This window comes from Lycorma delicatula, chromosome 4 (assembly GCF_047948215.1).
Source record: "Lycorma delicatula isolate Av1 chromosome 4, ASM4794821v1, whole genome shotgun sequence".
NCBI classification, from domain to species: domain Eukaryota; kingdom Metazoa; phylum Arthropoda; class Insecta; order Hemiptera; family Fulgoridae; genus Lycorma; species Lycorma delicatula.
The window spans coordinates 5116483-5142216 of NC_134458.1; the positions used below are offsets into that span (position 1 = coordinate 5116483).

Below are 25734 nucleotides of genomic sequence, written 5' to 3' on the forward strand. Positions count from 1 at the left end.
CTCAACATTGTCAGCATACCAGTCACGGCAGACTCTTCTGGCATCTCCATCCTCAGCAAGTCGTCGTACATGGCATTCCAAAGGTCAGGGCTGAGGATCAACCCCGGCAACACCCCCAGTGTGATCGTGGTTCTATTCCATCCTGTCGCAGTCTCATAGGTGAGACTGCAGTTCCTCAAGTATGCGTCCACCATTCTGAGGAGCTATGAAAGCATGTGGAATAAATGTTCCAGTGCCCAAAGCATATCTCCCCTGCGCAGAGTTGAATGTGTTTTTCATGTCCAACATAATAAGAAGGACCGCACAGCACAAATAATAATAAAAACCTTTCTGGTTGTAGCCAATTACTGTAATTAGTTATAAGTGAACTTTGTTTTATTTTCATAGGATTAAGTAAAAATCACTCTACTTAAGTATTAGGTAAATACCAAACAATAATTAGAAAATTATTTGTTCATGAATTTTTGTTTCCTGATTTTAAACAAACATTTCTGTTTAAAATTTAAGTAATTATAATGAAAAACTGTTTTAGGTACCAACAGATAAGAGATCGTATGTAATTAGAAGGACACTAGTTCAGCATTCTGTAAATAATCCACGTTATAAATTGTACAATTCGACTAATCTTAATTTTATGATTGATGACCTGAAGCCAAGTACTCAGTACGAATTCACTGTTAAAGTTGTCAAGGTAAAAATTATTCTTTCATTGAATTTATTTTATCACTAAAATTACTATGTTTTTATAGTTGATCACTATGTATTTATTATATGGTATTGTATATAGTATCTTTAATGCTACAAAAATGATTTGTTTCATGTCAGGGTCAAAATGAGAGCCCATGGAGTATGGTGGTTCAGAACACTACGTTTGAGGCCCGTCCATCAACACCACCAAGGGACTTAACCATAGTACCAGTTCAGGACAACCCTACCATGGTGATTCTAAATTGGCAACCTCCAAAAACTCCTAATGGATTAATTACTGGTAATTAGTCATTAAACAAGCATGTATCATTTTTATATAGTTGGTTATTTTAAATAATTTTTTTAAATTAAGTATGATTTTTATTTTATGTAATTCATGTTAACATATGTTATAGATACACACACGTGCGTGCGCGCATGTCACACATACATATACACTGGGTGACCGAAAAGTCACTATAAACTTGGTTCTTGTAAATTATTTTTATTTAGTTCTATAAATCATGTTCCTCAAGTAACCACCATTTTGCTCTTTCTAAAACTTGTTTTATCATGTCTTGTCTTAATGTTTCTTGGCTTGTTCAATTAATCTATCTCTTCATGGATATTGGCCTTCAGTAGTTAAATAGTCCGAGGTTTATTGGAGTTACACTCTGTCTTTCAGATATCCTCACAGGAAAAAGTCTAGAGAGCCATTAGATTGGGTGAGCTTGGAGGCCAATTAAATTCTGAATTTCAGGAAATATCCTTCTTCCAAAAATTTGCCATAATAGTTCTATTGTTGAACATAGCTGTATGGGCAGTAGCCCCATCTTGCTGCCACCAGACCTCTGGTGTGTTCTCAACAGCAGGTCTCAATACCTTTTCCCAGTTGCAGTAGGTATTTTGCGCTTCATTTTCAAAGAAGTAAGGACCAGATGTTTTTTCCATATTTACATTACACCAAACCATTACTTTTTCAGGTTGCAGCTCACGTTGGTGGAGGATTCTTGGGTTTTCTGCCCTCCAAAACTGCATATTTTGTTTATTGACAAATATGTTAAAATGGAAATGGGCCTCATCACCTGTAATAAGATTGTGAAAAATAATCTTCTCATGTTGTAAATTCTTGGATCTGGGCAGCATATGCTAATCTTGCTTGATAATCTGTTGGCTTCAGTTGCTGCACTACCTGTGTACCTTATAACTCTGTTGTTAAGGAGGTCAAACTGTATCCTGTTTGGCCGATGTAGAAATTTTTCAGTCTGAGCAGTTTAGTCTATATATTACTGGGGCATTGTGTTTCTAGGTGTAATGATGTTTATTGCTCTGAAGACCATTTGTATCTGGCTGTTTTAAATTTGAAATTTATTTTCTGTAAGTCTGTTTATTTATGTTAAACACAGATAATACACAAAATAAAAAATAAATACAATTTTTTTATGTGTTTCCAATTTTCAAAAATTCACTCATGCTGAAATCTAAAGAGATTGTAATAAATTTATATCTTGAACCCACTTGCCTATTACCTTTTTTATATAAGTTACTGATGCTATTTTATCTATACTCATTATAATGTTCTTGTAATTGTAAATCAGTTGAACATTTATTTTAAGACATTTTTGGAATAATGGAAGCACTGTTACACATCTTAATTTTGTGGTTTTACAATTCTGTTAGAATTAATTTTAATTTAGTTATTTAAAAATTTTCAGGAACTAGGACACCTTTGCTCTGTGTAGAACATTAATTATAAACCTATTAATTGGCCTACTATTTGTTTATCCCCTACATTATTTTAAAACTACATATGCTATATTGTCTTTATTGTAGGATATTTTTATATTTTAGAGAAATTATTGAATCTATAACGTACTTTGTGACTGCTTCTAAGGCTATAGATAGTAATTTGGGAAAATATCTAAGAGAAATGATATGTTTCTTGTATATTAATCACAGCAGACTGATTCCTTTCTACTTTTAATTTTAAATCATGTCAACTGCTATGGCCACTAGCCTCTCTTAAATGCAACAGTATGCAGTGAAACTCCACCCACTTTTTCTATCTTTGATGATCTAAGGAGTTGGTTTATTTAACATAGCTTCAGCCATTGACATCGTATTCTTTCTTCACATCCTTAAATTTCTTGAATGCTACTCCCTAAGATCTTATTCAGACCTGTTTTATGAAGATTATGATGACTTTATAATCCAACCCCACAACCCTTGAAATTTTTAAGATTTTATCGCACTCTCTGGGAGTGAGATAAAATCTTTCCCACTCTCCACATTTTAATCTCCACTGGAGAATGGAACCAAATGACTTATTTTATTAATATATGTATATTCAGATACAATATTGTTAGATTTACATTATCCATTATTTTATTTCTGACAAGTTGTTATATTCTCATCTTTACACTTTTCTACCTGTTATATCAGTTCATCAATAATGACTTGTATTTCTTTATTACTCATGGTTTCCTATCATTTTGTTTCTTTTTTCCAACCTTTTTTTCTGATTTATTTGCTTCCTTTTCTAAATTCATCCATATTCTACAGTATCTAATATCCCATATTTATTGGGAAAACCAATATGTATCGTCATAATTTTTTAAAAAAGATGTTTGCTGTTATCACTCTATATTTTGCATAGAATTCTAAAAAGCCAAATTTTTTATTTCATTGATCTGACCCCAAATCTTTACCTATTTTTTCTTCCTTCCTTCCCCTATAATATCATTTGAGTCCTACATTTTTAATAAGTTGACATCAGCTTTCTGAATTATTATTTTCATGCATCTTTTCTCTTTCTTCATCCTCACCAAAAATATTGACATAATTGTTAGGTACTCTGTAAACTCATATCATATGCGTATGTGTGTTTGTGTTATAAAAATGAGTTAAAATCAATGAATTCGATTAAAATTAGTTTAATTGTATCATGAAAATCCAAAAAAGCTTTTAATCTTTCTTATTCATAAAATTGGCTTTGCTGTGTTAGATTATATTTTTTTTAGTACATATTATTATTACATATAGCAATAACAGTAGTTTAGATTAATCCTGTTTATTTTAAATGAGAGATGAATATCTAAGTTTCCTCTTCAGTTCCATAATTACACTGGAGAACAAAAAAGAATTATTTTTTTGTCTCGGAAAGGAAAATATGTGATTCTGATAGTATTTTTTCTCCTGAATTCAAATATGATATCGGTTTTCCCCCATCATGCAAGGTTTCCAAGAGATATGCATTAATAATTTCAAACATTTTAATACACTCTGCATTCTTAACTACACAATATTCAAACATTTGACTCGCCTAGAAAATAAGAAACTATGATTTTCTGCTATATTTCACCTGTGGAACATCCCCCTTGATGGTCCAGCAATATCGGCCAGCATATTAGGATTCCATTTGCCTTGATACCTCTTTTCCATAGCTGAAATTTGATGAAAGTGTTCCCTGTGCTCATCACTCACTGTGTCAAGATTTTCCAGGAAGAAATCTAGGTGCAAGTGCAGGAAGTGTACTTTTAGGAACATATTACAACCCAAATTTTTATAAGATGTTATAAGATCATTGACAATATCACGGTAATTTTCTGCCTTTCATTTCCCAAAAAACTGTAGAGTAACATTTTTGAATGCTTGCCAAGCTGCTTTCTCCAGTGAATTTAATAGTTCCTCAAACTTTTCATCATACATTAGTGATTGTATTTGTGGACCCACAAATATTCCTTCTTTAATTTTTGCATTACTAATTTTAGGAAAATTTGTTTTAAGTACAAGAAACAAGGAGCATTGTCCATGGCCTTGACAAAATTCTTCAATAATTCTAGCTTGATATGTAATGGAGGCAGATACACATTTTTAGGATTATGTTTCACATTTTTCTGTTCAGAAATGACTGATTCGCATTCAGGACATTCTTTTCTAATGAAATAGTTTTTCTGTCCGTACTATCTCATTCACACAAATAACAATAGTACTTTGTGTAACTAAGCAGCAGACCAAGAATAAGTGCAGTTCCCTTCAAATCATCATAAATATTCCATTCATACACTGCATATTGAAGCTTTTCCAATAGCTGTTTCTTTCATGCTAGCAGATTAAGCCACAGGTACTGATGGGTATTTATTGCCATTATTCAGAAGCACAGCTTTTAAACTAACTTAAGAGGAACCAGAGAACAAGCGCCATTCTATTAGGTTATGTTCATTACAGTGTCTCCATAAGAGAAGAAATGTCATTACAAAACAGTAACCCATTTTCTTCAGAAAAATAATCTTTAAATTCAGAATGAAAATTACGATAAGTGCATATCTTTGTATTATTTTGAAGAAGATTCCATCCTTTTAGCCGGGAAGCAAGCATTTCAGACTGTTTTTTGGATAACTTTAAATCTTGTATGAGATCGTTAAGATTTTTCAGAATCGGTAAATAAGGCTTAGATGAGCTGCTTTGTTCAAAAGTTGTATCATCAGAATCTGTTTTTTCTTCCTTGCTTCCATCAGACTGAGTTCTCTTCATCTAATGTCACATGTTCTGGAGGCTTTGGTATGGGCAATTATTCACAATGTGGAACTGGTCTCATTGCAGATTGCAAGTTAGGGTACATCACTGTATGTTTTGATTTTGACATAATCGGTTTAATGTTTGTTAAGCAGAAATAACAGTCAGAACAGTGATCTTTGGGTTCCCTCCAAATCATAGGGATAGCAAATGGCATGTGGTGTGTGCCATTTTCCATGCAGTGAAAAGCCTAGAACACAATAAAAAACAGATATTTGGGGCCCAGGCCCTTGTTTGGTCCCAGACTTTACACCCAAAATAAAGTTCATAACACTTTTTTACTAATGGAGTAAGGTTTCGCCTTTGTTACTTGAGTGTCACTTCACCACATATATAACTAACATTGTTAGGATAATTTAAACAAACTCTAGGCATTTTATAACTAACGACTATTTAAGAGAAATAAAGTTGTAAATATGTAATGCACAATAATTCAGACACACAAAGCACTCACAATGATGTCTTTAGTGGTTCACTACACAGTTCACTTACAGCTGGCATCATGTGATGAATGTGTGCTACACTAGATCACGTTTGTACATATCTGAACCTGCACAACAGTAGCAACGCTAGCTCATTTGGTTCCATCATATTTACAATGCTCTACAAGTTTTTATTTGGCAATGGACAAATAGACGAAAAAATGTTTAAAAATATTTAAAAATATTAAAATAACAAAAAAACTATGGGTGATGGATAGATTCTGAATACATATTTGAAAACAGGATAAAAAACTGTATTAAGTACACCTATTGGTACTCATGAGACAAGAATCATGTTGACCAGTGTTATCAGTACATACAGGAAGTTGTTTGCTAAAGTAAAGGTTTTTGGTTTCAGAGCAAGTCTTATTAGATCATCTTCAGTGTAAGTCTTCGATCATTTGTACACCACAGTATTAGTCTGGAGTGAATAACATAGAATTTTTTTGCTATAGATACGAGGTGTGATAAAAAAATACGGTGAATGAATTTTTATAGCAGCAACTGCCGACGCTACATCCATATGCTGTAATTTGTCCAATAGCATGATCAACTGAGACAGGCAGGGACAAGTTGTAACACGTTCGAGCTTGCCAATCAGCTGCCAGAGCCGCTAGAGTGAGATTGTGTTTATCGTGTCTGTCGTGCAACATGGATTTTGAACAACGCATTAACATTGAGTTTTGTTTTAAGTTGCAAAAGAGTGCCAAAGAAGCTCACGAAATGTTAGAATCGGTGTACGGCGATAATGTGGTAACTTTGAAGCCTGTGTACAAGTGGTATGACCAATTTAAAAACGGAAATGAGTCTGTTGAAGACAAGCAGCATGCGGGATGTCCAGTAATCTCAAAAACAGTTGAAAATGTGCAAAAAGTGGAAACAATGGTTTGTTCAAACAGGCGAATGACTATTCGAGAGCTATCGGAAGACCTTAACATCTCGTACGGATCCGTTCAAAGCATTTTAACTAATGAATTGCAAATGAGATGAGTGAGTGCAAAATTTGTTCCCAGACTTTTGAGTTATGAACAGAAGGAAAAACGTGTGTCAATTTGCACGGAGTTGAAGGGTCGTCTTCATGCAGATCTGGACTTCATGGCCAAAATTGTAAGTGGAGATGAAAGTTGGGTCTATGGCTATGACCCTGAGACCAAAATATAGAGTTCCCAATGGAAAACCAGTTCATCTCCTCGCCCTAAAAAGGCACATCAGTCAAAATCCAACATCAAGGTCATGCTCGTTGTTTTTTCGATAGTGAGGGCATAGTGCGATTAGAGTTTGTTCCAAGGGGAACAGCTGTAAACTCTGAATTTTATAAGGGTGTACTGCAACGTTTGCGAAACGACGTACGAAGAAAGCGACCAAAAATATGGACCAATGGCTTCCTTCTTCACCACGACAACGCGCCGTGTCACACCTTGCTTCTCATTCGCGAGTTTTTGGCCGATAAAAGTGTTCCTGTCTGTCCACATGCACCATACTCACCAGATTTAGCACCATGCGACTTTTGGCTCTTCCCAAAAATTAAAACTGTGCTTAAAGGAAAACGTTTTGACACCGTTGCTGACATTGAGTGGGCCACGACCGAGCAGCTGAAAGCCCTTCCGAAAGACGCCTTCCAGAAATGCCTCCAGTCATGGAGTCAACGTTGGGATAAGTGCATTGCTAGCCAAGGACAGTACTTTGAAGGAGATTAAATCGAATTCTATGTAACCTTATTACTTTTTTTAATAAAAAATTATTCACCGTATTTTTTTATCTCACCTCGTAGATGATGATCTTATAGCAAAAGAGGAAGGGGTAGTAAGAAACTGTATATTTATTGATATTTTTTCTGTTATTTCATTCTGTCTATTTATATTTGTGGATTTTAGGTTATGTAGTGTCTTATACCACTGATTTATCTAATCGGGATCGAGATTGGGTCGTTGAAGGTGTTGTTGGTGATAAAATGACTACCACTATTAAAAACCTTTTACCCAGTACTACATATTATTTCAAAATACTTGCAAGAAACAGCAAAGGATATGGACCGATGTCTGCAACAACTTCCTTTACAACTGGGCCAGGTATTTTGAAACTTTCATATTTTTTTTCTTTCCTTAGTTTCAAATCCCCAGTGGGGGTTCAATTTAACTAACAGTTTATTATTAAGTTGGATTCTTTCACATGTCAAACAATCCCAGGCACGAGTGAGATCAATCCATTATGATTAGGAACCCTATGACTATTTATTTATTCCTGGAGAAAAAGTAATTTTTATTACAGTATATGTTAAACTCTAGTTAATGCAAAATCATGTCAGGAATGACCTACTCATATCCTGGGAAGAATGCCATGATTTCCAATGGGATTTTAGATGTGATGGGCTTCTGCTGCCTGGAGGAAACTATTAGATTTCCTTTGGGTGTTGTTTTTCTTGTATTGAGGTTCCTCTGGCTACATTTTCCTTTCTCACTATCCACTTACTTTCTTTATCCTTCATCTGCATCTGATAAGTCTATGCTACCTGTAGAAGCCAGTCCACTCTTAAAGTGATCTGATGGGTGACATCCTGCAGATCATGTCTTGCCATAGAATTGCCTTTCCTACTGGTGGCAGCACAGATAGCCTAATGGCTGAAGTGTCTGTCTGATGAAGCTGGCCTGTTAATCCCTTATAAAGTAAAAATATTCATTGCTGTTCTATAATCCTTTACATTAATATTGAGTTTGCTGTTTATTGTATTTTTAATAAAAAACTTGCACGTGTCAGTTTAAAAGATATGTTGTAGAATTTTGGGTGAATTAACGCTGATATGCTGTTATTGTATAAAAAGAGTATTAAATTGACAAAAGGAGCGCATTTTATTTACACTTTGTGTTTTATATGCATCATCAGTCATAAGAAAGACTGGGAAATAAAATAGTATAGTGGATAAAATTAATGACCCTTTTGTATTATGAAACGATACATTATAAACACCCTCTTGGCTCAGTAATGGAGGTCTCATAACAATCTTAAAACTAAAATGGTAATCTTTACTCTTCCATAAATTTTACTGGACTATCAGCACTATTCTGAAGACAAGGGTAAATTTATGTAAGACTCCATCATCATGCTTCTTACATTCCTATTGAAAATTATTAGCAAAAGTAGAAGTGTAAGAATTTTTATCATTATGATACGATCTATGTTCTGATTTTACTCAGTTTTTCTATAAGAAAAGTTTATAAAATAATTAAATCATTGTCTGTAACAAAAGACATCGTATGAGTTAAAAGCAGTTTTCAACTGTTTTTTAAGTTATGTGTGGACACCTTTATATTCAGATCATTTAAAGTTAAGCCATCATTTATCATTTTACAGTTTCTTAAAATTGTTTCTTTTCTCTAAAAATGATTCCTGAGGAAACTTGTAAATTAATGTGATAAACATTTTCTTGATGAGAAATTGGATGACTACTGAGTTCTCATTAATAATGAAAGAAAGCTGCTGCATCATTGATGTCTGTAATATCATTCAGGAAAATGCATTACATATCTCTTCAAAAAATTACAAAATTAATAATAGATTAATTTTCAATAACCTTTGAATCTTCATTGATGATGGAAGCCCTCACTCTTGGCAGGCCTACAACATAGAAATTCATTCTTACTGTGAGGACTGGACGAAATGAGACAATGTCCATCAGGGATTATCCTCTAATGATATTGAAACATCATCTCTAATGTTTTTGTATTAGATTTATATTTTTGCCATTCATTGTGTTTCATATTATTGAATAGTTAAAAGTTGTATTTATCTAAAAATGGTCTCATTTCTTGAGGTTTTCATTGACTGTATGCTTCTGTCAACTAAATCACTGACCTGAGTGTAGTCAAACTGAAATTGTTTATGACGAACTGTGACAGCTAGCAACATGAGTGAATAGACAACTTTCAATAGTATTGTAAATTAAGTGAAAATCTAAGTTGTGATTATTCAGAAAGTGTTAACAACATAATTATAAAGGTTTTCCCCTTTGTAAAATGAATACTTAGCCAGAATAATAATAATACTTAGCCAGTTATAATAATTCAAGTCTGTCAGAACAGTTATCATTTCAAGTACCTGCTAGAACACCTTCACCCCTTGTTTTACTGGAATGAGATAAGTTTCAGTCGTTTCTTAATACTTTATATGAATTCCAAGAAAAATCTCTGTATTTGTCCTGTACTTGGAAAATCATAAACATTTGATAACAGAAATAATTTTATAATCATAACAAGCATTACTACAGTGATCCATTAAGATGAAGAAATTTGCTAGCTAAATTACCAACTTATGTTAAATAAATAAAACTACCTGCTACTTATACTTCCATTAAATTGTAATGTATATTCAAGAAATTTTTTACTGTCATGAGAACAAGTCGCCTCCAAAATTGGCATAGCCATTCTCAAGGTAACAAGCACCCCATGCCAGGCTTAACAAGGAAAGTGAAGCGGTTTACCATTGCCATCTTAACTGAGCACAGTGTATTGTTTCACATCAGACTCACCTTTTGTTTCTTTTTCCATGACTATTTTATTTTGCAAAATTATTCAATTAATAAGTTATGGTTTGTTAACATTTGCAATAAATTCTGTAATAAAGAATCTCTCTTAATGAATTAAATTTTTGTGTTGAATGTTATTTTTAATTATAATTTTGTATCTTAAGATAGAATGCACAAGCACAACACACCCTCGCAAATTTTTACGTAATATAATAATTTCAAAAATAGTATTCTAGAAATTAAAATGTTGTAAAACAGGAAAAAATGTAATTCTGTATTGTGTATTTCTTTTGTAATATTTATTGTGTAAGAATAATACATACTGCAAGTTTACTTCCAAATTAAGAAAAAAAAAAATTGAATTTGGAAAGCTCAAGTGAATCAATATAAAATAAAAGCTCAATCAGAAAACAATTCAAATTAGGGGGGGAACAACGAAAAAATGTACTAGGGCTATGTAGTCTGATCACATGTATATTATTAAAATTAAAAAAATAATTAACATTAACAATACGAAAAATAATTTTTTTTAACATTAGTTAAACATATTATTTATATCAAAATTATATGGAATCATGGAAAACACATTTCTACACTACTCGTCTATCGTATTTAAAAAAAATAAATATCTTATCATTAATTTTTCTCTTCATATACATAAGGATACTTTCCTGCACATATAAAAATAATGATGACCTCGCATCGAATACACCTATTTACCCAGTCTCACTGTCCTGTCTCATCGAACAAAGAACACATCACCACTTCCGTGCGATCCAACTCAAACACGTCTCCACTCCATGACTGCTAAATTCACACTAGCCCCGAAACAAAGAATGTGAGTCTGGCTTCCCCCACCAGACGCCCGTTCGTATTTATGCATGTACACACTTTTTTCTGAGAATGTATATGCTCTCACCAGCCCACGATGACATCACCGTCTGGCTATCCAGACCATGTCAGACATCAAAAAACAAAGTTATGTAATACAATCTCTCATCAATCTATTACGTTTATTTAACTATTAAAATAATATAATACTACCTTGCCTATTTTCTGTTTTTTTTTTTTTTTTTTTTTTTTAATATCAGCTAAGCCAAATGAATATTTAACTACTTTTTAAAATATTGAAACTTCTTTATGACATAATATATATTGTTCATAACCAACAAAATTTAGAATGGTTACAATACACACACAAATCATGTGTGAATCCATCAATCAAGCTCGTGAATCCATTATATTGGCATATCTAAACCGAAAATTTTCAATATTCTGTTATTACTACTTTGGCAATTAGTAATATTCCTTAGCACAAGGACTAGGATTATCAGTCCTTAGCACAAGGACTAGGATGGCATAACAGATGTAAAAGTTAAAAAAAATTATTTAAGTAAATAGATACCTCTGTAATATTCTTGGCCATAGATATCTGACTCAAAAACAGAATCTGACTTCATTGTGGTTTTAATAATAACAGATGTAATATATTTTCTTACAGTTCGGCAGGAGTCAAGTACTACAAATTTCTCCATTGAAATTTACAGACTGACTGATAGACCCATCAACTCCAAAGATGCATGGAGTAACAGTTTTATTTCTCCTAGAAAACCAAGAACAGGCTAGACCTTATCTCCCTTTTAGCCCAAATCTGCCACTTGTTCTGCCAAATCTCTATACTTCACTATCTTCTGTATTAACATCTTCATAATGTATAATGTAATTACAATTTTGGCGTGTAAATAACCATGTATCATATTAAAAACCTGACCATAACCGTGTATTTATAATCATAATAAGCATTATTACAGGGTAGGCAGGAAGTCCCTTTACACTGTAATAAATCCAGGTTAATCAGGCTCTGCTACTGCCAATTCTCATCGCTGATATTGCTCACTGGTGCTGGAAAAGTCGAGGAGGATAATTCGTAGGCGGGATCATCCAGTGAGTTCATTCATGGTGGGATGGCCTTAGTCATAGTCAAGTATGGTACAATGGCAGATATGAATGCATCTACTGTCGAAGAGAATTTGTTAGCTTGTGTAATGATCCATGAACATCCACACACTGGTAAAACATTGGAGAACGCTATGAATGATTTCTTTTTGCATTTTGGGAAATTGTTACTGACATAGGAGGAGAAGGAAGTGTTCTTAATGCGCCATGCAGTGGGAGGTTGATCAGTTGAGCTGAGATTTGTGCTGCTGTGGACGTACTGTTCAATAATCACCGATTAAATCAACACACAAACGTTCTGCAAGTTAAGCATTCCAAGATTGAAAATGTCAGACCACTTGTGGAAGGACTTGAAAGTTAAATATCTTTGTCCAGCCACAGTTAATGAGTTGAGTGACAATGACCTTGATCGATGTATTTATGCATTACAGTTATTGCTTCAATGCTGTCTGAGAGCAAACGATAAGAAGAACATCATATTCTCAGATGAGTGTGCGATTTATTGAAGCTCTAATAACCAAATGTATTTTTCTGGGTGAAAGACAATCTTTGTTTTTTTGAGGAAGTCAAACACCATCTACCTCATGTTATGATTTGAGCTGGTATGATAGCTGAACATCTCCTTGGTCCTTATTTTTTTGATGGCACAGTTATCAGGGAATGATCAACAAGTGGTTGCTTCCAAAATTAACAGCAAAAGTGATCACTGACATCATTTTGTTTCAGCAAGATAGCACTCGAGTGCAATTTGCTTTGAATGTCCACAGACGCCTCAATGAAATTTTTTTGAATCACTGGATTGGACGTGGGTCAGAAGAGTTACCGGCTCCATTACTTTGGTCATCAAGAAGCCCTGGCTTCACCACAACTGACAGAATGCACTCTGAGGTTTTGTAAAAGAAGAGATTCGAAAACACAGATACATCAAAAACAAGCAGCTCCAAGACAGCGTTTGGTCAGCTTTTGAAATGATCACCCCTGATATTCTGTTGCAGCTGAATAACTGGACACAGAGGTGCAAACAGCTGTACTTTGAACTTGGTGGAAACCACATAGACGTTTTAGATCCATAGAAGGTAAACTGCGCCTATCCTAATAATTTCATAACTACCATAAAGCGACCTCCCGCCCACTCTGTACAGTGATATATTAAGATGAAGAAATTTGCTGGCTAAACTACCAATTATACTAAATAAATAAAACTACCTGCTACTTACACTTTCATTAAATTTTAATGTGTATTCTAAGTAATTTTACTTATATATTATCATGTTACGTGTTATATTCAACATTTTCTTTCGTGGCAGAAGGCTGGAACTTGTAATAGAGTACAGTAACATTAAGAAAGTAACATTAAGGTCAGACAGATCTTCTGATGAGAATATTAGCCATAACAAATTTGGCAATATATGTGTATTTTATGGAAACCAAATATTAATGTTCTATGATTACACCAAAAGTAATCTAATTTTACCTTGGGTTTCTCAGTTATGTGCCTCCTATTCGTAGTAATAACTACTCCATCCTGTATTGCTATGGCAAGACTCTCTGCTTCAGTGAACAATTCCCTTAAGCCATTGAAAGTAAACATCACATCATATTGATTTATTGCCATTATATTATTCTACCCATTCAACTGTTGCCTCATAATAGTCCCAGCTCTTTCCAACACAAGATCTCAGTGTCTCTTTTACCTGTCTGTTGCTTATACCGATGTCTTATTGAAACCCCAGGTGAGTTTATATTTCATCATGCCTTGTAACTACCATACATACAACAGCATCCTTATCTACTTTGGGATGTGCTGCACTGGCCATCAGTGATCATCGCCTCATCTAGCATTGAGCTCCTGACATTTGCCTATCCCAAACCTCATGCATATGTCCACGCAGAACTTTTCAACTGTCTTGTTCAGTTGCCCTAAGCTCTTCTCTACTATAGAGAACAATGTAATGTCCGTATTTTTGAAGCGGAAGAATTATGTGGCCTTATATGTAACTCTTATTGGCAGAATTGTAGAAAATTGATTCAAAATTAAGCAGAAACCAAACTGCAGTGATTGAATGGTCCTGATAGATTCCTTTACTGATGTTAACCCTACGATCAGCCCACAACCTATGGAGAGGAGAGTAAGACTTCTACTTCATGACTATTTAAGGGACCGATTACAGAATTAATCTTATACAAGCATATTTCTACCACCCAGGAATGCAATACTCAATCAAAGGCTTTCTTATAGCCAGTATATGTTTTGTTCAAGTTATTATTATTTATTTTGTTCAAGTTATTATTATTTTCTTTTGTTTTCACGTGAGTGGAATAATTTTGACATGAATGGTTTGTAAAATCAAGTTACTGTCAGCTTATATATTATTATTGTTTATTATTTTATTATTTTTGTGGTTTCTCTTTATTTTTATTTTTAATTTGTTGGTGTGAATATAGGGTCTGATTCAGGTTATTACAAGACATCACTTGGAGTAAAAGGTAAGTCGATTCATTTCTGGCAAAAAGAAATTACTAATATTTAAGATAATACATACGTTTTTTAGTTCTGCTTTATCTATGATAAATTATCTTTATTTTCAACTGGAATGTACTATTAATATACTACAAATTTATAATATCTTACCCGCTTTCAAAAATATCCATAAAATTTCAAATTGTAAGAAAATATTTTGTTTTGTGTTTATTTAGGTACTTACGAATGTGAATCAATAAAAACAGACTATATGTTATCTTTTTCCCAAAAATTTATGAATTCTTGTAAATTACTGTGTTTTAAATCAAATGTAATATATTTGTTTGAAACAATTTTTAAAAAAATTAATTATTAAAAATGTTTAATTATTGTTTATTAGTTAATTTTTTATTGAAATAGATGTTTATTATTTTTCTTTGAAGGTGATTTTGACATGTTCTCTATGCTGTAATGAAGGCATTCATGTTTCATTAATTTATCATACCGTTATGGCTGGCTTTGAATAAATTACCTTGCTATCTCCCATGCCAAGTATTAGCTCCTTCCTTGTACAAATAGTAATTGAAAATACCAGCATTAATTTCTGGATATTTTCCTTTCTTTATTCTTGAAAAAATATTTCTTTTAGTTTTCTTATAAGTAATTTTTTATTCTCTCCTGTCAGTGTACATTTGCCTCATTTATTGAAAATTGTTTTCCAGCAACAAGATTTCCCATATGTTATGCATATATTATTAACTGCAATGGAAAAATTGAATGTATTTTTTAATTTCCCTTACCCATTGGGGGACTTCAGCCATTAGGCTTCTTATACTGCTACTGGACAGAAAAATAGATTCTGTGAGTCGGTTCACAGGCAGCCATTCTGTTAGATATAAGAATGTTCCATTTCTTCAGGTACTGCCATCCTCAGCATGGCAAAACTGAGCATGATCAGACCTGCATTGATCAAATCAACGGGAAGAAAGGATCAAGGGTAAGGAAAAGAATGGGTGGAGATAAAGGATGATCTCCCTGTTGAGTTTAGGGTAATTACTCCAATTCCCTGGGTTCCTTCTGCGCGTAAAGTAACTCAGATTTTTAATTCAGCTAGAAAGACAGAATATAGTTTCAAAATGAATACCCTTGGTGCTTAGAAAGATGGTCTAAATAAAAATATATTATGAAATACAGAAATTGTTTAACATGGCCTGATGATACTGAAGTGTAACTTATAACTTTTAAATACAGAAAAGTAAAATAAATATATTCCATGTAGATGACTAGTCAACAGCAGGTGATGGAAAATAATGCGGATAGTAAGGAATTAGACTACAAATAAACCATCAGTTCTGTGACGGTTCAGTTTATGAAGGTCCCTTCATTATTACCACATGTATAATGTAAAATGGGAAAGGAGCTGCAACTGTTTATCGCATTCTATCTCCAAGTTTCAAATGAAACTTAAGAACTTCTGAAGGGTAGTTTAAAAATTACATTGAATTCAGTCAGTACTTGAACATCTTTAAAATAAAAAATCATTAATAAAAGTGTAAATTCAGTGTAATTTTGTAATAATCAGAAAATCAGATTAATTTTATCTTTTATATGAACATATTTTCTTTTATAAATTACTTTGTTTACTTTCATTCTCCTAAGATAAACCTATGAAAAAAATTGTGCCATTTAAGATGTATTTGAGTAAGAGTAATATGTAGAATTTGATTGAAAGAGAATGAAAGGCTGCATAACTTCCTTAATTACCAGAAATGTAAAAAATCTTGAAAATGGATGTAGATCGACTAATGAATTTGTTTTTACCTGTTTTTCTTTCTTTTTTCAGATGGTATTTTCTTGCTTTTTAAACTGATTTGCAGTCCTGATTAATTTCGATAACCATATTTCTAGATGTAAAAGTGTAGAGTGTTTTGTACCCCATAGATTAATAATAAGCAACTTTAGTTTTCCTCAGATATTTTGTTTTTAAACTTTAAAAACCACTTATCTGGTTTTCATGAAAAAGTAAGCTTAAGGTTAAATTAATAATATGTCGAGTAGAAATCCTATTAACCATGAAATTATTTATTTTTTGTACAGATGATCATAAAAAGTGGTAGATTTATTTTTTTCTTTAATTATTTATTCATTTTGAGTCAACACTTTTAAATTAAGGTATAATTAATTAATTTAAAAGTATAAAATTTTGCAACAATAAAGGAAAAGATTATATAATAAATTGTTTTTATTCAAAATTTTTCAATTGCCTATTTTTTTTAACTGTTCTTGGTGCTGCTGTTCTCACACTGATATTCCTGGTATTGGGTTTTTAACTATGCTCACACACATATTAAAATTGTATATAGGATTTGAAATGTTCATTTAGAAAATCATTATTTTATTATTGCATTTTTATAATATTTTAAGTGTGTTATTGAAAACAAAACAAAAACAAAAGATGTTCAGAATCTTCTATATACAACTTGACATTAACATTCAATAACATCACTGCCTCTCTTCACTCCTTTTTTTTTATTCTAAAGTTCTGTTTTATTTATATGATGAGAATTAGTTATTGCATTCAAATTGTTTGTTGAATAAGTGTTCTGTAATGTATATTTCGAAACAACTTAAACTCTAGTCATAGGTTTTTGCCTTGTCTTCTTTGAATGTTTGAATGCAGTCAAGTCATTCATATGGTGTTGAAGTTGAATTAGTCTTTTAAGAATAATGATTATGAAAGTATAATGCCACTTTTGCCGAGGTTAATGTGAGAGTAGACAGAAGAATATCCTTTCGTCGTTTGTGTCTCAAGATCCTATATACTAGCTCCAGGATTCCTGTTCCCCTGCTCATGAACAAAGGAATGTCAGGAGTCCCTTTTCGCAGTCCGGACTTTATGAAAGTAATGACACATCAGGGTCCTGTATTCAGCAACAAAGACAGCCCGTCATTCCAGATCACCCTTATATTGAGAAGCTCTCTGCAAATGACAAGCCACCCTCTTCATGCCGAACAGCTCCCTATTCCACCATAATGCAATCCTCCCTTGACCGGAACTTCGGGGAATTGAACACTCAGCAGCATCAAGAAAAGCCGCCAACAAACCAACTGCCAGATCTTCGAAATCCAAGACATCCAGACCCTAATTCAAAACTTGGAGCCTGATCAAAAGTAAATCAACAGATTTCTTCTAGTCCGCTCGTCTGTGCAGGAAACAACCTTGCTGAACCAGAATATTTCATCGGTAGCACTCACTCAAGCCACCAGCAATCTCATAGACAATCAATCAATGATCACTCGAGCAGTCATCAACTACCTTCGAATTACAAACATTGGCAGGGATAAACCTACCAATGATAACATCAATGTTCATTCCACCAAACAATTGACGCCCATCTACCATACCTACATAAGTGGATAACTCACCAGGTACATTGTATACCTGTAGATCATGTTGGGGCAAAATCCCCTGTAATAATTCACTGCTAACATTGGTGAAACTGCTATGCCACAATCCATTCCTATCCAGCATTCAAGTCCAACTTAGCATTCACATCCATTCCTCTAAGGATTGTACCAGTGCCAGAGAATCGTAGGATTTTATCCCAGACTTCAAAATGACGATCAGAAGGATCTCTGTACTGGAAATATGAACTAGCAACATATGGTACAGATGCAAGTTCTGAACATCCACATGGACAACGACATGATGATTATTCGAGAGCTGTCAAATAAAGACACAATCTAGTTCTCTTCTGCACAAAACAGCAGACATGCTTCCAGAACCACAATAGAACCTCTTCCAACAGAAAAACTTGGCAAATCACCGGACACAATATATAGATACTGCAACAAAACAGCATCCAAACTTGTATGTAACGTAATCTCTCCAAACTCAACCTGAGCAGTTTAAGCACTCAGAGCATTCAACTGACCAAATCTAATCATTTAATGATATAGAATTATAGTTCATATCAACAGCTCTCTGATAACACCCACAATCTTTACTGTTCACAGAGTGCTTATGATCCTTCGAAGACATTTGCAATTAACACAAACCGGACCCTCCCACTTCTTTGGACACTCCTCATGCATGTGTCCTTCATCACCACAATAAGCGCAAACTGCAGGATGTTCACAGAACTTAGTCGTGTGATCAAACCTGCAGCACTTAAAACAGTGCTGGACATCTAAGTATTCCTTGACCTTACACGAAGAGAAGTCTACAAACAACCTGCCCTCCGCAGTGAAGCTACCAAAAAGTTTAGGACTAACCTCAAAAACCCCATGGTAGCACTCCACCTCACGCCTACCCAATTTAAGTAGTACTTTAGAGCCATACTTTTGTTTTATTAAGTGTTACATGTGCAGATAGCAAACAAAAACAGTAATTATATTGTGTTTTCATAAACTTTAAAGCCACATTCAATTCCATAAACAGGGAGGAATTATTTTGTAAATTGGATAATGCAGGAATTTCAGGTAATTTTATTAGTGTTGCGTGGGTTATATATGGATACAATATCAAGGGTTTAGAGAATAAGCATTTATGTGAGAGGCATTTGAATTTATTAATGGGCTTTAACAAGGATGCTTATCACCTTTATTACTCTGTTTATTTATTAATAATATAATAATAATAATAAGTGTTCTGCCCAAAGGCAGGTTTTCACATGGCTGCCTTCCATTGTGTTCAATTCTGTGCCATGATTAATTATTAATAATTTGCATAAGAAATTTAAAGGTTAGCAATTAAGGATTAGATCATTGCTTTATGTAGATGAGGTTTGGCAACAAAGGATGGTACTCTTCAGTTTATGATTAATAATTTAGAAAGGATGGCAGATTAATTAAAGAAGAATCGTGGAAATGTAATGTCTGGGGAATTAATTTTATGCTTTTACCATCTTTTAACTGGCACTTTATGGAATGAATTGCAGTGGCAAAAGTTTTGGTGAATTACGCTCAAAGAAAAGTTTTAATAAATAATTGATTTATAATTTCTGCAAAGAGGGATATCTTTAAAGTAGTGTGTTTTATTGTCTATATGGTGCTCAAGCTTGTTTTAAGGAATGTGTTGAATTGGAAAATTATTAAGTTACTATTTGAAAAAAAATTTTGGATTACCACGCCGCAGTATGCCTAATTTTATGGTAAACTTGGAAACCGGAGTTGACTTTTTGCAGCAGTTTATATTAAAAATACTCTGCACGTGTGTTAAGAATTTGGAAATTATTACATTAAGACTTGTATATCAAATTGGGTAGGTAATTCTTTCACAAAAGGTGGGATGGTTTCAAGAGTGGATGTTTAACGGAAAAGTTCATGTCATTTTGATGATACATTGGAGAGACAGACAAATGGCCTATGTAGTTGGATGCTTCAAAATAATAGAAGATATTTGACAGTAATGACTGGAGAAGACAGCCCATTCAGTCTACATTCAGTCTTCCACAATGTGGAAGGATTACCAAATCCTGCTATGTATATTGAACTAGAACTTAGGAAAAGTGTTGTATACTAAGGATAGTTGTGATATATATATATATATATATATATATATATATATATATATATATACATACACACACACTACTACTATATGATATTATTTTTAAAGCATAATCATTGCACTTTGTATTGAATTAGGGTCTGCATAGAGAATGTATACAGCATATGTGGTTGTAGAATGGTGTTGTAAAATACAATGGTACTACTGCCAGTAGTACCAGTGTTTACCGTGTGAAATATGACATTTCCCCTTCACAAGTTAGAGATTATATAAGTGATGGACTAGTTTGGTGATTTAAGTCTTACATATCTGATAGATTTCAAAACACCAGTAATTTACTGGTATATCATTAGTTAAAGTAGCAGTTGCAAATGGAAACAGTTGTTTCTTTGAACAGAACTTCACATTTTGTGCATCACCTCAATTTCACCAATTGTTTGTCCTCAGTTAATATAACTTGTCTTTTAAAGTGAATATGAGAATAAAACTGCAGCACTGAAGTTTCTGGATTTGGTAAATCATCAAGCTGTAACCACTTTTCTAAATTTGATCGGTTGTCCAATTGATTTGAGATAAACAATTCAGACTTGCTTGCTCATAAACTAATCTTTGTTACTGGTGAGTTGCCAATAACAACAATGTGATTTTGCAGTGTATACCAGTAATTCAGTGCAAATAATTAATGCTTTTGCAAATACATTCATCCTTTTACAGATACTTCAACTCCAGTAACTGTCCCACTTCCCTTTTAAAAGTCTAAAAGCTCATGCCCTTTATACAGTTGTAACAAGTTGTAAATATTTGAGCCTTTTTATAATGGACTGCTTTCAGTAAAATCTTTGTATACAGTTTCTAACACATAAACAGCAGGTTCATAACAATGTTAAGCCAACAGACTAAGCAAATTAAAATTGTTGAATAAGTTTCTATGTGAACTTCTAGAAACTACTTGGGCCAAAGTTCCAACCGCCCTCTTTTTAAGTTAAAATTTTTCCTTAATGGTAACTGACTGCCAAGAAATTATCCCTGACCTTGCTGCTTCAAGGAAATACCCATAGTAAACTTCCATGGATGTTTTGAAATCAGATACCCTAGAAATTGAACATAGCTTCAGTTAATCTATATATGGATCGTTAATATAGTCTTTCCATTAATTAGAACAATTTGAATTGTGATACCCAAAACATTTACTGAGTAGAAGAGGGAATGACGACCACAAACTGATTAAAGAGCTAATCCAGAATTTTCTAGTTCATTCAATCACTGTTAATTTGAAAAGGCAGTAAATTAGTTTATGAGCGAGTGAGTCCGAATTGTTTATCACAAATCTATCAGACAACTGATCAAATTTAGAAACTGGTTACAGCTTGAAGGTTTACTGAATCCAAAAACCTTCAGAGCTGTAGTTTTATTGTCTCACACCCACATTAAAAGGTAAGTTATTAATATAATCGAGAACAAAATTTGGGCGATAATGAAGCATCAGTGACACAAAATGTGGAATTCTGTTCAGAGAAACATTTGTTTCCATTTCCTGCTGCTACTTTAACCTTTTGAATTCTATCAGATATGTAAGACTTAAATCACCATAATAGTCTATCACTTATACTTTCTCCAACTTCTGAAGGAAAATGTCACGTTTCACATGGCTAAAAGCCTGTGTAGATCATAGAACATTCCAAGAATTTTCTCGGCTTATCTAGGATCTCTAGTACATCAGAAATTAAGTGACTAGTATTGGTGCAACTGGTATGACAATAAAACAGTTGAACCTGCTCTCATAATTTTATCTGACTTTAATGAGTTAAATATTTCTACTGCACTGCTATGTAAGGTTCAGTCAATGTAATACAGTTTCTGGTTAAAAAATAACAAAATTAAAGCATAAAGACATATCTGCCTTTTGTAAAATGAGATTTGATATTTTAGATTTTTCTTTAATTTAAAAAAAATAAAGATGATACCACCATATAGCCAATAATTTTCTTCTCTTGTAGTTACAAAATTTTTTTGATTGCAAATGTTACTGCCAATAATTCATAAGAACAATATACGAGGGATATCTCTAAAGTAAAGACTGCTGGGAAATTTCTCTCCTTAAGGTTGATGAACCTGTGTCGTTCATGGCTACACTAGTAATGTACACACTGCATTGGTTGTCATGTTGTATAATATCTTTGATTATGTGCGAGTTATTACATTATAAAATAAGTAGGAAAATTGATATTGCTGCAGACTGTGAAATATGTGGATTCATACGTTTTTTTTAACCATCGAAACGTTACACTGGCTGCAATTCATAGGCACTTGGTTGCTGTGTACAATGATAATGTAATGAATGAAGGAAACATCTGAAAATGGTGTAAAAGGTTTACAAATAACAGAATTAATGGGCACAATGAAGAACATTTGGGGCGCCCTCGATAATCACCAAGGGCTTATTGAAACGCATCAATGATGAAATCAGAAAAGATTGTTGGTCAACGTTTTCCAACCTGGCCCATCTTTTTCCTGATGTTTCAAGAGCTGTTTTTGGTCACATTGTTCATGACCATTTTGGCTTCAGAAAGGTTTGTGCACGTTGGGTGCTGCATGTCATAACGGAACATCACAAAACTATCCGAATGGGATATGCTTTGAAATTTTTGATATGCTACAAAGAAAAAAGTAATGTGTTTCTTAATTCAACTGTTACCAGCGATGAAACATGGATTTCGTATTACACATCAGAGAGAAAATGGCAGTCAAGTGAATGGCATCATCCTCAATCACCAACCAGACCGACAAAGGTCAAGCCACAATCATTTAGACGCCAGCTGATGGCCACAGTCTTTTAGGATCGGTTTGGCATACTGCTGATTGATTTCATGCCACATGGAATGATTATAAATGTAGAAGCCTACTGCAAGACTTTATGTCAGTTATGGCACGCTATTCAAAATTGGCGATGTGGGCCGCTGACCGATGGCGTTGTCCTGCCGCACAGTAAAGCATGTTCACATGATGCGGGCCTGACACGTGATTTACTGAGAACATTTGGATGGGAAATTTACGATCACCCACCATATAGTCTGGACTTACTCATTCTGATTACCATTTGTTTGGGAAATTGAAAGAATTTTTGAGTGGTAAGTAATTCACGGGTAACAATAAACTTAAAAGTGCTGTTAATCAGTGGCTAAATGGACTGGTTGCAGAAGAATATGACAAGGGTATATTGAAGCTGGTGTATCGCTACGATAAATGTCTTAATTCATGTGGCAATTATATAGAGAAGTAGTATAAGGTGTGTAGTTTAAGAAAAATAAAAAATGTTTATAAAGTTTTCAGAATAAATTTTTTTACAATGAAATGGTCATTACTTTAAAGATAACCTCTCATAGTTCAAGTACATCTCCATTATTTTATTTTTATTATGATTATTATTACTTTTTTTAAATAAATAAGGAGTTTGAAGGAAAACTGATACAAAAATAAGTTAACAAAAATCACTTAAAGCCTGAATATTTAATAGTATATGAAGAAAAAGAAGATGCTGTGTTGTAGTAGGAAAATATTAGGAAATACACTGAAAACCAGTTTAGAAATAGTGGGTGAAGTTGAGGGAAGATCATATGTTTAGTCTGTAGAAGTGGTGGCTTGGTGTTAGAAACTTCACGCACTATACCATCTGTCTAAGAAAAATAACAACCGCCAGTTTGAAACGATAAATTATTATACCTTTTTTGTTTCGTTTCTTTTCCTGTTTAGCCTCCTGGAATTACCATTCAGGTATTACTTCACAGGATGAATAAGGATGATATGTATGAGTGTAAATGAAGTGTAGTCTTGTACAGTCTCAGTTTGACCATTCCTGAGATGTGTGGTTAATTGAAACCCAACCACCAAAGAACACCAGTATCCATGATCTAGTATTCAAATCCGTATAAAAATAATTGACTTTACTAGGACTTGAACGCTGGAACTTTCGATTTCCAAATCAGCTGATTTGCGAAGATGCATTCACCACTAGACCAACCCAGTAGGTTAAATCATTATATATATCAGGAAGAACCTTACTGCAAATCATATGCCAGAAGGTCATGTTAAAGTAGGATCTTGCTTCATGATTCAGTTAAAAAACATTAACATAACACATCTGTCATATAACTCACTGGTATAGAAAATTGTATATTACAAAAAATAAAAAAAATGATGGCAGTTTAGATCTATATAACTAACAATTTACAGGTAAACCAAGAATCACACTATACAGATTAAAAAAATTATTATATCCTAAAAATTGAAATAAGTTCACAGGTAAAAGGCAAACATTTCAGATATACAACAAAATGTTTAAATAACTTTTATTAGGCCTAATAAGGCTTTATGAAGAAAAAAACTTTTTTATTGTTAAATAATTTTTGATCCATTGATTCGCTATCACTATGATATGTAATATAGTAATAGCAGGTTCACCCTGTACAGCACAGCAATTGCAATGTTATGTCAGATGTATTGCAGTAAAAAATGGCAAATTAGAAAATCATGATTAATTAGTTTACCCTATTCAAATGTGATCCTGTTTATCATGTAGTGGCGATTTGTAGAAAAAAATATACACAGTTTTTTGAATGTGCTTTTAAAATGTTATTGAATTCTGTTGAACACATAAAGTCACACAGCAAATTATGGCTTCAAAATGTGGGTGGTTATTATGACAATTGTGGTCTTGAGTTTATCATTACAACTCACAAGCGGAATGGCAAAAACATTATATTAATTTAATTAAAATGAAAAATATATGTTTTATTATATTGGTGATAGTAGAGTGTTAAGTTTTGTTTTTGATAGATCCACTTTCATTGTAGGTGTAATTTTAAAAGCAAACATTAAAAATATAAAAGTGAAATTACATATATTAGAATTTTTAATTATTCTTTGACTAAAAAGAAACATTTTTATCTTTTATATTTTTAATGTGTTTAAAAATTATGACTGATCAAAATCAAAAATGTATCGAGATGATGTATTACCCTTAATACAGGTATATTTTGTTTAATTCAGTGAACATCAGTGTCAGAATGCGTTATAAAAATTTGTTTATTGATGAATGCAAGAACATTTACCAGAATTACTCGGACACTGAAGTTTTAAAAAAAATGTCAAATTTTTTTGTTAAGGTAGCAAAATGTTTTTAAAACTTATAGCATAGCTCAGTTGTTTTTTATAATTCTGTACTACATATTATCAGTCATGTTTTATATATGAAATATGCTTTGATCATGCATTACTTTCATAACTGTACTTACTTGTTACTTAAAGAGAAGATACAGTTTACTCGTATATTATATTAATAAATAACATTTCAGTGTAGAAATTTCCCAAATGTATTGTGTTCTGCTGTATATAGTTGTAACTCATTCAGAAACGGTTAAAAATGTGGGGGAAATGTGTATACCTGTGCAACATTTTTATGCTGACATTTTGCAAGCTGCTTTTATACTGTTTACAAAAATAATATCACAGGTTATATACTGTTGTATATATCTGAACAGTATAC

General features: G+C 33.1%; 1 protein-coding gene across 4 annotated transcripts in view; it reads left to right on the forward strand.

Moving 5' to 3' along the window:
• fra (neogenin protein frazzled) overlaps nt 1-25734 on the forward strand; it is a 223663-nt gene that overhangs the window by 123617 nt on the left and 74312 nt on the right. For 2 of the 4 annotated variants that reach the window (XM_075362192.1, XM_075362195.1), the window contains exons 17-20: nt 533-691; nt 826-988; nt 7619-7812; nt 14652-14706. In XM_075362192.1, coding sequence (XP_075218307.1) covers nt 533-691; nt 826-988; nt 7619-7812; nt 14652-14706 — 571 coding nt within the window. Of the gene's footprint in view, nt 1-532; nt 692-825; nt 989-7618; nt 7814-14651; nt 14707-25734 lie in introns of all 4 variants that reach the window. The other 2 variants (XM_075362193.1, XM_075362196.1) reach the window with 2 other exon arrangements.